The sequence below is a fragment of the Chenopodium quinoa genome, unplaced genomic scaffold (assembly GCF_001683475.1).
Source record: "Chenopodium quinoa cultivar QQ74 unplaced genomic scaffold, ASM168347v1, whole genome shotgun sequence".
NCBI classification, from domain to species: Eukaryota; Viridiplantae; Streptophyta; class Magnoliopsida; order Caryophyllales; family Amaranthaceae; genus Chenopodium; species Chenopodium quinoa.
The window spans coordinates 419,453-434,283 of record NW_018745170.1 but is presented as its reverse complement, the minus strand read 5'-3'; the positions used below and the strand labels follow the sequence as shown (position 1 = coordinate 434,283).

At 34.3% G+C, this 14,831-nt stretch overlaps 2 protein-coding genes and 1 non-coding gene across 4 annotated transcripts; 2 read left to right on the top strand and 1 right to left on the bottom strand.

Moving 5' to 3' along the window:
• Positions 1-3,412: 3,412 nt before the first annotated feature.
• Positions 3,413-7,670, bottom strand: LOC110710360 (NAD(P)H-quinone oxidoreductase subunit U, chloroplastic-like). Its single transcript, XM_021888647.1, has 5 exons — positions 7,230-7,670; positions 6,450-6,511; positions 5,730-5,819; positions 4,125-4,268; positions 3,413-3,619 (listed from the first exon to the last, which is right to left on the bottom strand). Exons 1-5 carry the CDS (start codon positions 7,564-7,566, stop codon positions 3,524-3,526), a joined length of 729 nt encoding a protein of 242 aa, XP_021744339.1. The 5' UTR covers positions 7,567-7,670; the 3' UTR covers positions 3,413-3,523.
• An 89-nt stretch (positions 7,671-7,759) lies between these two features.
• Positions 7,760-7,831, top strand: TRNAD-GUC. The gene has a single exon. It is a non-coding gene; the product is annotated as a tRNA-Asp (tRNA).
• A 1,371-nt stretch (positions 7,832-9,202) lies between these two features.
• Positions 9,203-14,386, top strand: LOC110710324 (peroxisome biogenesis factor 10-like). 2 transcript variants are annotated; one of them, XM_021888607.1, is made up of 11 exons: positions 9,203-9,712; positions 9,811-9,842; positions 10,785-10,874; positions 11,293-11,387; positions 11,500-11,698; positions 11,826-11,895; positions 11,987-12,065; positions 12,955-13,088; positions 13,386-13,477; positions 13,735-13,817; positions 13,909-14,386. In XM_021888607.1, exons 1-11 carry the CDS (start codon positions 9,538-9,540, stop codon positions 14,009-14,011), a joined length of 1,152 nt encoding a protein of 383 aa, XP_021744299.1. In that variant the 5' UTR covers positions 9,203-9,537; the 3' UTR covers positions 14,012-14,386. The 2 variants fall into 2 exon arrangements, with proteins under 2 accessions (XP_021744299.1, XP_021744300.1); XM_021888608.1 differs by having other exon boundaries at positions 9,564-9,712; positions 9,811-9,849.
• Positions 14,387-14,831: the final 445 nt, after the last annotated feature.

Sequence of the window (14,831 nt, the reverse complement as noted above, 5' to 3'; positions counted from 1 at the left end):
TAGATGAATCGAACAAAAATAAAGAAAGTAATATATCAATCATGTTGCTTTTGATCCGCATCACCCCCAATTCTCCCCCCCACCCTCCAAAGAAAAAAGGAAAAAGAAAAATAAAACTACCCACCATAACACCAAGAAAAACCCACCCACTGCCACTTTTGCCGCAAAAAGAACTACCAAGTACCAACACATGAAAAAAAAGGGGGAAGGCAAGAAAGGGCACTTTCCCAATTACTACCCCTTAAAAATAAAGTAGTTAATTTACTACTTTTAGAAGTGTTTATTTGCACGATTATTGCTTTCAGTCACTTTCCAGCATTTAACCCAAATATGAATGTCACTTATTGCGTTTAAATCTAATTTACATTTATTGCGTTTAATCTAATTTTCAGTTAGGCGAGTAGAGGGAAACCATTGATAAGTGATTAAAATAGGATTAAAGTGACGTCAATTATATATTTTTTTTGTTTATAAGTTATGCCATAACTTACATTTTTAGGCTATTAATGTGAAATAGGCTATAAAAATGAGATTAATATGTCATAAATTATATTCAGGTTGATAAGTGACGTCATAATTGGGTTAAATTGGCCGAAAAATGGCTTGAGATAGTAATCATACAAAATCACTTTTAACACAGTAATGAACAATATTTAATAGTAATTAACAACTTTTATTTTTAAGGATAATACTTGACAAAGTGTTCATTTTTTAGGATAGTAATTTATAAATTTTTCTAAAATAATTAACAAGTTGGGATTATTTAAAGAAAATTAGTCAAAGTAGGCAAGAAAGAGATGATTAGGATTTTGCGACTTTTGCCTATTACTTATTCCCAAAGTAACATAAAACATCAAATGAATTCATACTACCTCTTTCAATTATTAGATATAACTTTTGCGTATTATTTCCTTCCCTAACCCTTTCTTGATTCCTGTCCCTTTCTCCTGTTGCACTAATGTCCCCTATTCCATTAATTTGCTTTATTGAGTTCCACGTGTGTTTTTGCCAAGCTAATCTACTCTGCATATGTTTATATATTAATTTAATTTTTATATCAGAAATAAGGTTTTCGCACAATTTTCTCTGGTACTCAAAATGGTAATATGAAACCTTTGTCAACAGAGTTAGCTAACTAGGTTTCCAAATGGAAAATTTTATTCTATTATTTATTTGTAGAAGTGAGTAATGTGAGTCTGCTAAACGGAAGGAATGCGCTTGTATATTTTTTTTCCCCAATCGTTTTATATTGGGATAAAACTACTTATGAGGTACGGAGTATGACAGTTTAGTCTAAATCCACCCAATTTTAAACAAAAGTCTAATCCAATATTTGAAATAAAGAATCTTGATCCTCTATCAGTCTGATTATGTCGACAATTTGAGTGCTAAACTATTATAAGCAGGGATGATCTTTAACGCATGAATCATTTTTCTATCTTTAACAAGAAAAGAAAAATGGCTACTATGTATTGATAATGTAGAACTCTATTTAAACAAAGCTCAATAAAAAACTTCCTATATTAATATAATTTCAATTTTTCCTATGAAAACTAATTTACTTTTATTAAAATTAATTGGGGGAAAAAAAAATAGACACCCTAGTAGTGAAATATGTAAAGTCGGCTCATACTAACCTCTTAGGGAAAGATATCTGTAAACCGCCGGACATGTTGTGGATGGAAATCTTAAAAGCTGTGGTGGTGAGTTAGGTTTGAGAGATGCAAGTGGAATTGTGTAATTGGAGCAGCGGAGCAGTGCTAGTGGTTGTGCAGTGTAATGCAAGTGGGGTCGTGTAGTCGGAGTGGCTGGGCAGCACTAGAGGTCGTGGTTGTCTATTGTGGTGATGGTGGTGGAGTGACTAGAGGAGAGAAGCAAAAATATGGAAAGCAAAAGTATCCAGGCTGTTCATAATTTAAAAGTATACCCCGAGATTAACATTTATTTCTGTTATAAATTTGGATTTTCTCTTAAAATCATTGAATGAGCAAAAAAAACATTTGATGCACCATTGACAGTACATCTAGGTGTATATAATATTTTTTAACAGAGATTTGAGACATATATAGTAATCAAAAGTGGTAAGATTGATTAAAAAAATGAAATGAATAAGGAAGGCTTTTGAAATTGCTTGTTCTCGTTCGAAAAGTTAGATTGATATCTCATAACCTTTGTGAAAGAAAGGCGGAAAGATCTTAGACCTGGACAAACAGATTTGTATAAGAGGAACCTTGACGAACGGAATGGACGGAGTATGGAGTTCCCTTTTTTACTTTATTAAAAGTACCACTTAACTTTCATTCTGTTCAAATGTTAAAATTGAGTAATAACATTAATAAGTTCAGGTTTAGCTATAACAGACTTTATGTTTCTTATGTTATGGAGTGATTATTACCCCTTTTAGTAAGTGCAAAAAAAAAATATCTTAAGAACAATGATAAGAAGTTGACACTATAACAAACTTTTTCATGAACTCATGTTATTCTCCAATTCACATGTTTAATCATTAATAATTTTAATTGAAAGTTAATAAGAATCGTAATAAGTTGACAATTTGAGATTACACCGAATTATCATTCAAATAGACTTGAGAACATAGTAGGTATTTTTGGTAAGTACTACGTACGTATAAGATTGGAAATAAAAATTTTAATGAGTAAGAAAGAGTTTGTGGAGGTCTTTTTGACAAGTAATGATATAATTAGAGATTAAAAATTACATTACATGAACATGAATTATGAATAATAATGAAGAGTGTACGTGAAAGTAAAATGATTTGTGGTGGAGCATTGGTAAGTTAGTAACATGAATTTTATTGAGTGACTGGAGTGAATTATTCATCGTATATTGGTAATAGTATAAGTATACTAATAGTTAGCAAAACCAATTTGTTAAGATGAGGAGTATAACATCCCGTATTACTATGTTTTTGTCATATATTAAACACCAACTCAGCATTTTGTCAAAAAATAAAAAAATTAAAATAAAAAATAAATCACCAACTCAGCACGTGTTTGACCTCATGAAGTCATGAACAATATTTGGTACTTCCTCTGTTCTTTTTTACTTGACCTGTTTCCTTTATCACGCTTGCCAATGCAAAACTTTCACGATCAATAACTTTAATTCTCCATAAGTAAAAATTATAAAAGTTATATAATATGATAGTACTTATTGAGATGAATTCAGAAAGATCACACGTGAAAATGTTTTTTTCTTATATATTATTCAAAAAGACGGTTAAAGAAGAGGTGGTGAATAGTGTCAAAGTCAAAACGAGTCAAGTAAAAAAGAACGGAGAAAGTATATAATATAAGAATAACAATATGAAACAAATAGAGACAAGTCTAGGCTTTAGGGTAGGAAGTGAAATTATGAAGCCATGGAGATAATAAAAGACTTAAAAACAGAGTAAAATTTAGTAAAATTTTATATTAAGTATAATTGTATAAAATAGTATGTGGTTAAGATTTGACAAGGCATATTTACAAGATAAAAATATGGAAAGAAATAAGCATACTCTCTAACGGTTGAGGGCGATGGATAAAATGGAAGATAATATCAACCAGCCTAAGATGAAGTATCCTACTGCGATTGTAGGTCCTACGTCTTCAGGTTCCTGCGACAATTATTTCAAATTAACAGTAATTAATAAAATGTTTTCATGAATGTTTATCAATTTTGTTTTAAAGGTTGATTTTTTTTACCATTAATTTCTCTCAAAATGTGATGACTCTATGATAAATTATACTATTATGAAACATATTTAATACTACGTACAAACATATTATGAAACAATTTTAATGCTTTTTGTGTGACCACTCCGATCCCCCCGTTTCATAATAATCGCAACACTTTGACTGATATACATATTAATGTATAACTTTAACTACTACATATTTATATTTGTAATATAATGAATATAAACATAAAAAGTTAAACATTAATTCAAAAATTTTTTTACATGACAACATATATTTTTATATATATTGGTTAAAAGCATATTCAAGGTAATCGTATGAATAGTGCAAAAGTCGTCTAATTATTGCAATTATTATGAAACGAAGGTAGTATCAATTAACACGTCAGATCGTCTAATAAAATATTTATGATAGTATAGTTACCTGTGGAGGAGGAGTGCCATAATCAGAGGTTTGTGTTATGTCAACCTCAAATGGCCATGTATATCTCTCTGGATTACCGCTCCTTGCTAGGCTCCAATCATATAACCTCCTTTCATCTTCAGAAGACAATATAACATACGATTCCTATAAACCATGGAAATTTATCTTTAGTTTCTATATAACAAAATAAATAAACACAGTTTAGAGGTTATACATCATTTTATCATCAAAGTATGAAAAATTGATCTAGAGAAGTGAATATGTTAAAATAAATAAATACATAAATAAATATAGGGATATTCTTAATGGTAACCCCCAACAATTACTACGCACCAATGGTACTAACCCCCCTTTTTTTGGATTATACAAGATGACCTTAGTTAACAATTTCATCCCACTCATAACCTTATTTCATTAAATATTAACTATGGTTATATTTATATTTTTTTTTAAAAAGAAAAATTAAAAAAATTAATCCCAACCCCCAATCTCCCATTGATTCTAGCCAACCTCTCCTCCTTCCCCTCACTTTCCACCGTTCCGGCCAACCCACTCCCCAACCACCTCTTTGCCGCCCTTCCCCCAACCACCTCCTTGTTGCCTCCCCCCAAACACCTCCCTGCTGCCCACAACCACCTCACCAACACCACCTTACCATGACACTACCACCTGACCCAACCCAGAACCTTAATCAGACCCCCCTACCCACTCCACCCAGTCCAGCAGCCCCCCACCCACCGAACCCCGAAACCCCCCACGGTTTGGCAGCCCCACCCAACCCAATTTACGAAACCCAGCTAACCCCTAACTCGAAACGCCATCCCCCCTTCCCAAATCCCAACCCACGTGGTCTGACAGTCCCACCCAACCCAATTTATGAAATTCGCGGCGCAATGATCAGCGTTCTTGCTCAGGTTTCAATTTTCACTCACATCTTCATCTAAAAACCAAATTCAAATTACGTTAATTTTAATCAAAAGCTAACGAATTGAATAGGGGGTAGAGGAAGAGGAAGGGGGAAAGGGGAAGGGGGGAATCGGGGAAAAGGAAAGGTGGGAATAGGGTGGGGGTGTTTTCGGCGGGGAAAGGGAGTGCTCCGGCAGGGGGTGGGATACGACGGTCAGAACCTGGGGTTTTCGAGGGTGACGGTGCCTAGTTTGGTGAAGGAGGCGGTTTGGTGCTTCGGGGGAGGGGGTTCAGGCGAGCCGTCGGCGCTGCTGGGGATCTTGGTGACCGGAGCCACGGGGCAGGAGGGGCGGCGGGGAAGGTTTGGGCTGGTGGTGGTTTAAATAATTATTTATTTTAATTATTTTTTTCTTTAAAAAATAATTTAACTATTTTTGAAATTGATTTTATTTTATTATTTTAAAATAATTTAACCTTAGTTAACCATAGTTAGTTTTTTTTAAAGTAAATAACACTCATTAATGTCATATGTGAGATAAATTTCTTAATTAGGGTCATCTTATATAATCCAAAAAAAGGGGGGTTACCATTGGTGCGTAGCAATTGTTGAGGTTACCATTGAAAATATCCCATAAATAAATAACATTGTCATCATGTATGTAGTTGACAAATAGATGACTTTAGTCAACTTTTTGTTACCTTTAGAAGCTCCAATTCTTTGTTGAGTTCTTCCTCGTCCATCTCTTGGCTTGAAATTTCCTTGACTTTAGTTTCGTATGCAGCTCTTACCTACTCAATTATACAAGGAAAATATAGTTTTAAGTGTTATCGAAGTTAGCTTCGTATAGAGCTAATGTGCACCATACATGAATCCTTCATTTCTCAATCATTTTGACTTTTATACTTGTCAACGCATCATGGAAAAGAGAATAAGAGGAAGCTAATGTTGTAAAATAATACCTCATGTATATGAGTTATGACAATATTTTAAATTTATTCCTAAATGATAGTTGTAATATAGAGCAATGAAATGTGGTTAAGTTTAGTTTACAAATAAAATCAAGTATGCATGTATTGAGAGATGGATGAAATGTAAAGGAATAAACTAATTATCATATTATTTTATTCAGTCAATGCTTATCATACTCTAGCTTTCCTAATAATAAGGATATATACTTATCCCTCTAGTTTATCTTGATAGTTGTTAGCTAGCTTTGTGGGATTATCTCGTTCATTGTTAGCTATAAATATAGCTTTGTAATTCTGGTTTAATATTCAATTATATAAAACCTTCATAGCTTTTGCTAATCTAACATGAAATATATACTAGTTTGACACAGGAAATTTAAGAAGTAACATATATATGTGCACACGATCGAATGTATGTACAATTCTACATGAAATAGGGACATTATTTACCTGATCATAGCTGCATCCTCGTCGAAGCCCCAGATTAGCATAATGGTCTGCATCTGTAATTGCTGCACCATTCTAAACCATGATTTTATCAGGCCTTGTATTAAGTACAAGTTTTAGCTAAAATGATTGGGAAATACTGTATTAAACTACTTTTGAGCTTAGTTTTGTATGAGATGAGAAAAACCACAAAACCAACCCCTATTCTTATTATATTCTGATTCAAATATGTTTCTAATGTTAACTTCTGTTTCTTTGGGCAGCTCCTGAAACGCTTAATGATTCTCTTCAAGTGCTGCCCCTTTTGTCTACATCTCTCTTCTTTCTCATTTTTCCTTGTTCGTTTATTGGCCTGTCAATTATCGACCCACTATTAATTCATGATTCTCTTTCATATAGACCGATTAATAGGCTTGATCACATTACATCTAATAAGCATATATGTGGCCTATTTGCTGTCCATATAGCTACATTTGTTCCTTCATAACGAAATGTTCACGGATCAGTTGCGCCCCTTTAAAGAGAAAGACAGAGGGTTTTGTTACATCACCCCGTTACAAAGTTAATGTTTGATAACATAAATTTTCAGACATTTATGAATTTTACTGTTGAATTGCTTTTATGCAATCGGCGTAAATAATATAAGTTTGTTGTATACAAATACACTAATTGCACATAGCGAGACCACTAGTTGTATACAAGACCTATCGAAAATAAATAGGCAAAGAATATAATGGACGATGATCACTAGATCAAATCATTTAAGTAGAAAGAATGAATTACCAATGCCACGAAGAGCCTTCTCAATATTAAGGGGAGAAATGAGAGAAGGAGGTCCTTTAGGCATTTCTATTTGATTGCTTTCACCTTCTCCTTCCCATGACTCGTCCGAGGCTGTCGCAGTTGTCTCCGAACCATCATCGGAGCTCCTTGCTAGAAACCTCCAACATACCGCCTTTCGTGTAAGTGTAACATAGTTGTTGGTGCCAACAACATTAGCATCATTATTAGTAATGTTATTATTCAACCAAAAAAGGGTAGTACTATATGTTGGTTTTACTAGTGTTGGCATCAATTCCCTGTGAGGCATGTATGCCGCCGTCGTCGATGACACTGCCATTCTCCCTCTCACTTTCAAAATTGACTGTAATTATCTTCTTTGAGGTATTGGTAGTGAGAAAGAGGAGCTTGTGGCTTGTAGGAATGGTCTATCTACAAATGAATAATACTGGCCATTCAATTTGTGGTGTTAAAGCTACAAGGAACTAAAACATAAATATAAATAGTTAAAGTCAAGATTGATTATCAATGAAGTCGTTGTAGTATAGTGGTAAGTATTCCCGCCTGTCACGCGGGTGACCCGGGTTCGATCCCCGGAAACGGCGAATTTTTAAATTTTCCTTTTGTGTATAGTGGATTAAGATCTTTACTAATTAATGAATGGATTTTATGTTATGATTCCCAAATTTAGGGACTACTTGTGGTTAAGGTTTTTTTTGTCTCCTACTTTTCTTAATCTTTTTTTTGTTTTTGAAAGAACTAGTTCAAATTGATAACAAAACCTGGTTCCATGAGTTGTACACTACAGAGTAGATAAATAAGATAATTTCATTTGGCAGCTACCAATCACTTACCTACGTCAATTAGTATAACCAAATATTATTAGTCAGTAAAGGTATACATCATCTTTCTTATACTACCTTTTTTTTTTTTTTTTTTTTTTTTTTTTTTTTTTTACACGTTTTAACTTTAGCACTATTCACACACTTTCCTTTGACTGTGTTTTGTGATTTATACGTAATGAAAAATATAGTCATATAGTATCTTATTAGATTCGTCACGATATATATTTTCAAAATATCAACTTTTTATAATTTTTGTTTATCGGTAATTAAAGATATTAATAATTGAATTTGTGCATTGACAAACGTGACTAAGAAAACGTGTCAGCTAAAAGGAAATGGAAGAAATTGTAATCAACTTTTCCGAAAAGATCCTCATTAAACATCATTACTCTGTATGTTGGTTAGCCGTTAGCAATCCTAATAAACTAACTCTAGCTTTTAATTTTATTTTAAATTTATTTTATTTTATGAGAAATTAGCTTTTAATTTCATCTTAAATATTCTTTATCCTACTCATTATTTATGGAATCATGGTTAACTCATACATGCATTTGAAGTACTAGTACGACTTGTATCTTTTACTTCTTTTTTTTTTAAAGGAAACTTAAAATTATTTTACTTGTATCTTTTACTTCGTAGCAAGTAAAATGCAGCAAGTAAAATTATCAAAATTTTGAAGGAGGCTCTCATCTTTAGTATTTGGGGTAAGCAAAGTCCTCCATTTTCTTGCACTTTCTGTTGATGAAGTAGCAGGAATGGAACCTGCATTTGGATGCACGGTTTCTCATAGTAGAGTCATAAAAGTATACGACTCTATTGGGTTTGTTCCTAGACTCCCAGGATGCTGTTTTGCTTTTCGATCCCTAGGAGTGGAATGATGTCAAAGGTCCTCTCTTCAACAACAGGATGCAATCATTTTCCAGTTATTTTGTCTCTCAACTACTTCCATCTTGAATTTCCTTCTGTGTGAGTGCTAATGCCAATTTCAGGTTTCTTTAATGGTGTTACTCGGCGTACTCTGTCCATCTCGAATATTTCAATTAGTTCGGCATCTCTCGGTTTATATTTTTGATGTGGTACAATGCTTTTGTTTGACTAAGCTCCGCTGTAAATAGTTCGATGCAAGACTTTTCTGGTGTTTTTGTTTTCTTTGATTGTCCTCCAATGATGAGTGACAAAGCCCTATATATGGGTTTGTTTAGGTGTGTTGTTTTAGCTTCTTTACACAAGGTTGTCTTTTGTATAGTTTGGTTGCTTTATTTTTTTTTTTATTTACGAAGTTCTCATTGTTAAAAAAAGAAAAAAAAAAAGTCAAAGGAACTTGACCATACCTCCTAAGTCTCTCAAAAAAGAAAAACCTTGTTCTCTACCTCAACCAAAATTACAAATTTCACCATCTAATTTCCTCAATCACCCCAAAAATAATCAGCAAAATCTTGAATTAGAGGAGAGAGAGAGAGAGTAAAATGGGAGAGGAGGTAAGAATGGACCCCACAACCACCTCTAGCAGCGCCCAACCAGAGCCAATACGCGGGTTCCCGGCAGCAGCACAGCCGGAAATCATGAGAGCCGCCGAGAAAGACGACCACTACGCCTCCTTCGTCTCCGACGCTTGCCGCGATGCTTTCCGCCATCTCTTCGGTTCTCTTTCTCTCTCCTCCAATCTCTTACTTGTAATTTCTTTGCCTTTTTTTTTTTTTTTGAGATATTAATATGTGTGTTTTTGGTTGAGGTTTCAGGTGCTAGGATTGCTGTTGCTTACCATAGTGAGGTACGAGGTTGATCACTTGCTTTAGTACTATTGTCAATATATTCAATGTTAATTTTCAGTTTTATTTTGATGATTGTACTGTATGAATTGCTGAAAAGAAAAATAAAAATCAAGTTGATGTCAAAATTGCAATAGTATCAAAATTAAATTGGGGGAAAGAGAAGGAAGGAATCAAAAAATTGGGGAATATCTGATGAGTTAGCTAGGAGAAGAATTGAAGAGATTTGGGATTTATTACAATCATTTGTATAATGAATTTAGAAGTCACTAGGTGGGCTGCATTTGTAAATTATAATCGAATCTGCTGCTCGGTTTACATGATTTTCGAGTAATTGTAGTGTTGAAGGAATGTGTGGCAGTTGGGGGGGGGGGGGGGGGGGAGGGGGGAGGGGGTAGGGGTTGAGTTTCCTAAAAACGGCATTAAGGACAGGGAGATTTTCGCCTTTAATGTAAAGATTGCGGTTACCCTTGTCTGGAGCTGAAGGTGTACCGTGATGGAGAACAATAGCTTCATCTGCGATTAATTGCATATTCCCTAGGAAGAAGTAACATGTACTCATGTAGTAGTAAGGTTGGCTTTTTTGAGTGTCGTAGAAATGATACCTGCTGCTGCTGAAACTTGCTTCACCGAGCCTTCTAAGTTTAGTTTAATTTAGCATGGAGGAGGGAGCTCCCAGGGTAATAAGGTGGGAGTAGTAGCCGGAGAAGGGGAAGCGGGTGCCTGTGACTTGGATATAATCAAAGCAATGTTCTATAATGGCACTCGATAAAAGAGAAGGTTGCTAGGGACATTTTTAGTGAAATTAAGGTTTCACTGGAGTATTCACGCATATCTCTCTTTCCATGTACTCCAAATGAGAAAAATATAATTCGTACATATTTGGTTCATAATCTTGATGTATAACAATTGAGACCTTACCATTGGACATCAATTTTGTGCAGACAAAACTTCTAGGGCAGATGCTTTATTATATTCTTACAACAGGTGCGGGCCAGCAGACTTTGGGAGAAGAGTACTGTGATATAGCTCAGGTAACTTTGGTTTTGATTATCGTTTTATAATAAGTTCCATGTTTGCATCATTTTTGCTTCTTCGGCCTCCAAATTTTATTTAATGCTGGTGTTTTTTGCATTTGCCTGAAGATGCATTGTGACTATGAGCTAGCTGTATTAAAAGAATGTATTTTTAAACATTAGAAGAATCTTGAGTGCCAAGCAAGTTATTGTTGTTTGTTATGTAACTCTGTCTAATCATTTTCACTATCTTTGGCTCTTTGCTTCTCTGAATTGTGCTGGTCATTATCAATTTTTAGAATTGGTTATTTTCACAGTTTCTTCTTATTTTACTACTAAAACCTTTCTAATCCCTTAAACTGATATTTTGGAGGTCAAAAGTCTTAAAATCTATACATGTAATACTTTGGCATGACTTATATTGATGATATTGCAGATTGCTGGAACTTATGGACTTCCTCCAACTCCTGCGAGACGTGCATTATTTATTCTTTATCAGACAGCAGTTCCTTACATTGCAGAAAGAACGAGGTTTTGTCACGCTCCTTGGATTAAATCATGTAGAACACCTTTTGCTTTCTCATTTTTGTAAATGCTTGTGATTGGTTTTATCTTAAGAGCTTCGATTATTGGTCTTATGCAGCTCCAGAATTGCTTCCCGTGGCATGTTCCTCACTGAATCACATTCTGATGATTTTAGTGTTAGCAATGCTCCTTCGAATAGTCAAACAGGCAGTGAAACCTCAACATCGTCCACATCGCAGGTCTCAAGATCATCCCTTTCTAGATTGAAAGAAAAATTTAGAAGATTGCGGCTGTACATAATTCAGAGATGGCCAACGGTATGGAACATCTTCTCTTTTGTGATACTAAACTCTTGTATTTATGAGCCAAGCACAATATTATTATTACAAGTAGATAAATTCTAGTGCCTTTGTGCTAATGTCATGATTACTGTGTGTTTTTCAGGTGCTCCCAGTAGCACGTGAGGTTTTGCAGCTGTTTCTTCGAACAAATCTTATGCTTTTCTACTTTGAAGGTGCTTACGTAAATTGTTTAAATATGAGGAGTTATTATGCATGATTACACTGCAGATATTTAGTGACATTATTGATATTGCTCAATTGCAGGACTTTACTATCATATCTCAAAACGAGCATCTGGAATCCGTTACATGTTTATTGGAAAACCATCAAATCAAAGACCAAGGTAAGCGTGCCGAGATAGTTTTGGGAGTAAAGCATATTACAATTATGATTACGTAATTGGAAACTGTATTACACTATTTTTCTTCATCATCTTAATCTTTAGCATGATTTTTTTTTTTTTTTTTTGGCATTGCACCTCATTTTTAATTTTTTCTCTTTCTGCTTCAACTTGAAAAAGATGAACTGTTGAAGGTATCTCATACTTTTGTTGGTTTTCCACGTCTCATTAAAGATTATCGAAATTGTCATGTATTGTAATTGAGATTCAAGACATGTATGCATTATTTGCTTATTGCACTACACTTTGTATGGCATAAACACTTTGTAATTCAAGGGAACAAATGTTATGAATATAAATGGCAGCGTTTTTGTGGTAATATCCTTAAATGGAGGCCCTAAAATATTGCATCTGTCCCAGTTAAATGTGCTATTGACCTCTTTTTAAAATGTTTCTGTGTTTCATGCTTATTTCACTATTAGATATTCATAAAGTTACTTCTGTCATTGCATGTGTTTGAATGTTTTGGATTCATCAATTAATTTTGCTTTAGAGGAGATAAATACTGTAACGTATGAATGGATGAATGGAGCCTTTGTACGGATTAATGAAGTTGGGTTGAGCACTTAGCTGATTTGTCCTGCACATAATAATCTCTGAGAAGGAAAAGCGAAACATATCACTTTTATTTAATTTGCACAGCATCATCAGATGCATTATATGTCCTTACATGTGAGCATCAGCAAATGCTTTTCTCGTTACCTTTGCGCGCATGCTAGTCTAAAGAAGTAGCCTCTTTGAAACTACCTGATATATTGAAAATTTGAAATCATCAGCTGATAGTATTAGCTTTACAATCTAGCTCTAATCCTCTCAATGTGGTCTGCTGCAGATATCAAATACTAGGAGTTTTCCTTCTAATCCAGTTATGTGTCATTGCTGCTGCAAGATTGCGGCAGACCAATTTATCTTCCCTTGGAGGTTCATCTAGTCAGATGTCTTTTGGGCCTTATCAACAGTCAGCAGGTTCCTTTTTATTACCTTGAGTCTTTTATGTCTTGTTATTTGTTGCGATTTTTTTTAAAGGCAAAGCTTTAGGCAGGTTGATAAGAGGTTATACACTATTTATGATTTGTTACTCTTTTTTATCATCTTGGCATTAGTTGGATCAGCTTCCTCTCTCTTCGCCTTGGATTTCCTAGGATAAAAACTGAAGAGGTTGTATTCAATCTACTATAGCTTATACAACTAAGTGCTAAAGAAAATGCAATGATGATTCAAATGGATGGTTTGTTAACTAAATATCTTACTGTTTCTATGCAGGAAGAGGAACACCTGTTCTGAATGAGGAAGGGGACCTGATCACTGCAGAGTCGGAGAGAGCCAATTTTCTAGCAGAGTCTACTTCATCTGAGGTGATCATTTGACCTTCATTTGGTGCTGAGATTATTTAAAGAAAAAAAAGTTATTGTGTCAGCTTTATCCTTAGAATTTTTTTTTACACAATTGTCTGAATAGCCATGATCCAATTATTATTGGTGAAATTTGAAAACCATATTAGAATTTCTTTTGCTTTCTTCTTTATTCCTTGCTAAGTGTAATACAAGTATTAACTTTTCGTCTTCTCTGAGACTGCATACTTATACAGTTATACTACCCTCTTTCTGATCAGGCTAAAGGAGCAAGTAAATGCACTCTTTGTCTTGGTAATCGTGAGCATCCCACTGCTACACCTTGTGGCCATGTATTTTGTTGGTATTGCTTCTTTTCCTCTACAGGACTACTCTTACCTAAACCCTTTCTCTTCATATTTCTTATTTAATGGGTCTGCATGCTTTGTATGTAGGAACTGCATCATGGAATGGTGCAATGAAAAGCCTGAATGCCCTCTTTGTCGGACTCCGTTGACACATTCGAGTTTGGTTTGTTTATATCACTCGGATTTCTAGACCATCATGTGGGGCATCATCAATGGTGAAAAAGTGCATTCTATTTGGGGGAAAAACTGATATAAACAAGACCAACAGCATTTGCCCCATGAGATCATGTGGCTTATGCCTTGGTAGGGTAGTAATTCTTGGTGTTCTTGGAAGGTTGAGTGAGTTAGCTATTGACCTATTGTACAATTCAATATTGTTTGAACAAAAAAATTAACATAATACCACTATTGTATCCCTGGTGTATTTTATGATATCTGGCCAATTTGTATTCCTGGTATTTTATGATATCTGGCCAATTTACCTACATTATTTGTCTGTATACAAGTGATATGTGCAATAAAGATGTTAAAATAATGGAAAGTTGATCCTTGTCCTTAGATACTACATAGTTATTCCATCTCTAAGTTTTCTCCTATATTTATTTGCCAATTACTAATGAAAATTGTCGCAATTGCGCCAATTATGGAAGATACAAGCAATGATGTAAAACTATACTATGGTGACTTTTTTTTCGGGTACATCAAATTTTTTTCCCCTCGTAAATACTCCCTCTATCTCGTATTAATCACTACTAGGAAAGGACCTAACATTAAATCAAATTAATGTGGCTTATATTAGTCTCAATAAAAGTTAAAGGTATCTCTATTTTCTTTTAATGGCAACATAATTTAAAAGAGAAGGAAAAAACCACTCCATACTCATTGAGCCACACCCAGTTGATCTGCCAGATAAACATTTTATGTTTATTTGGGGGTATTATAGTCTTTTCAAATTGTAAGTCAGGGATATATGCGTAATTTGCAACAAACTTCATTGGATGGGCTTTTAA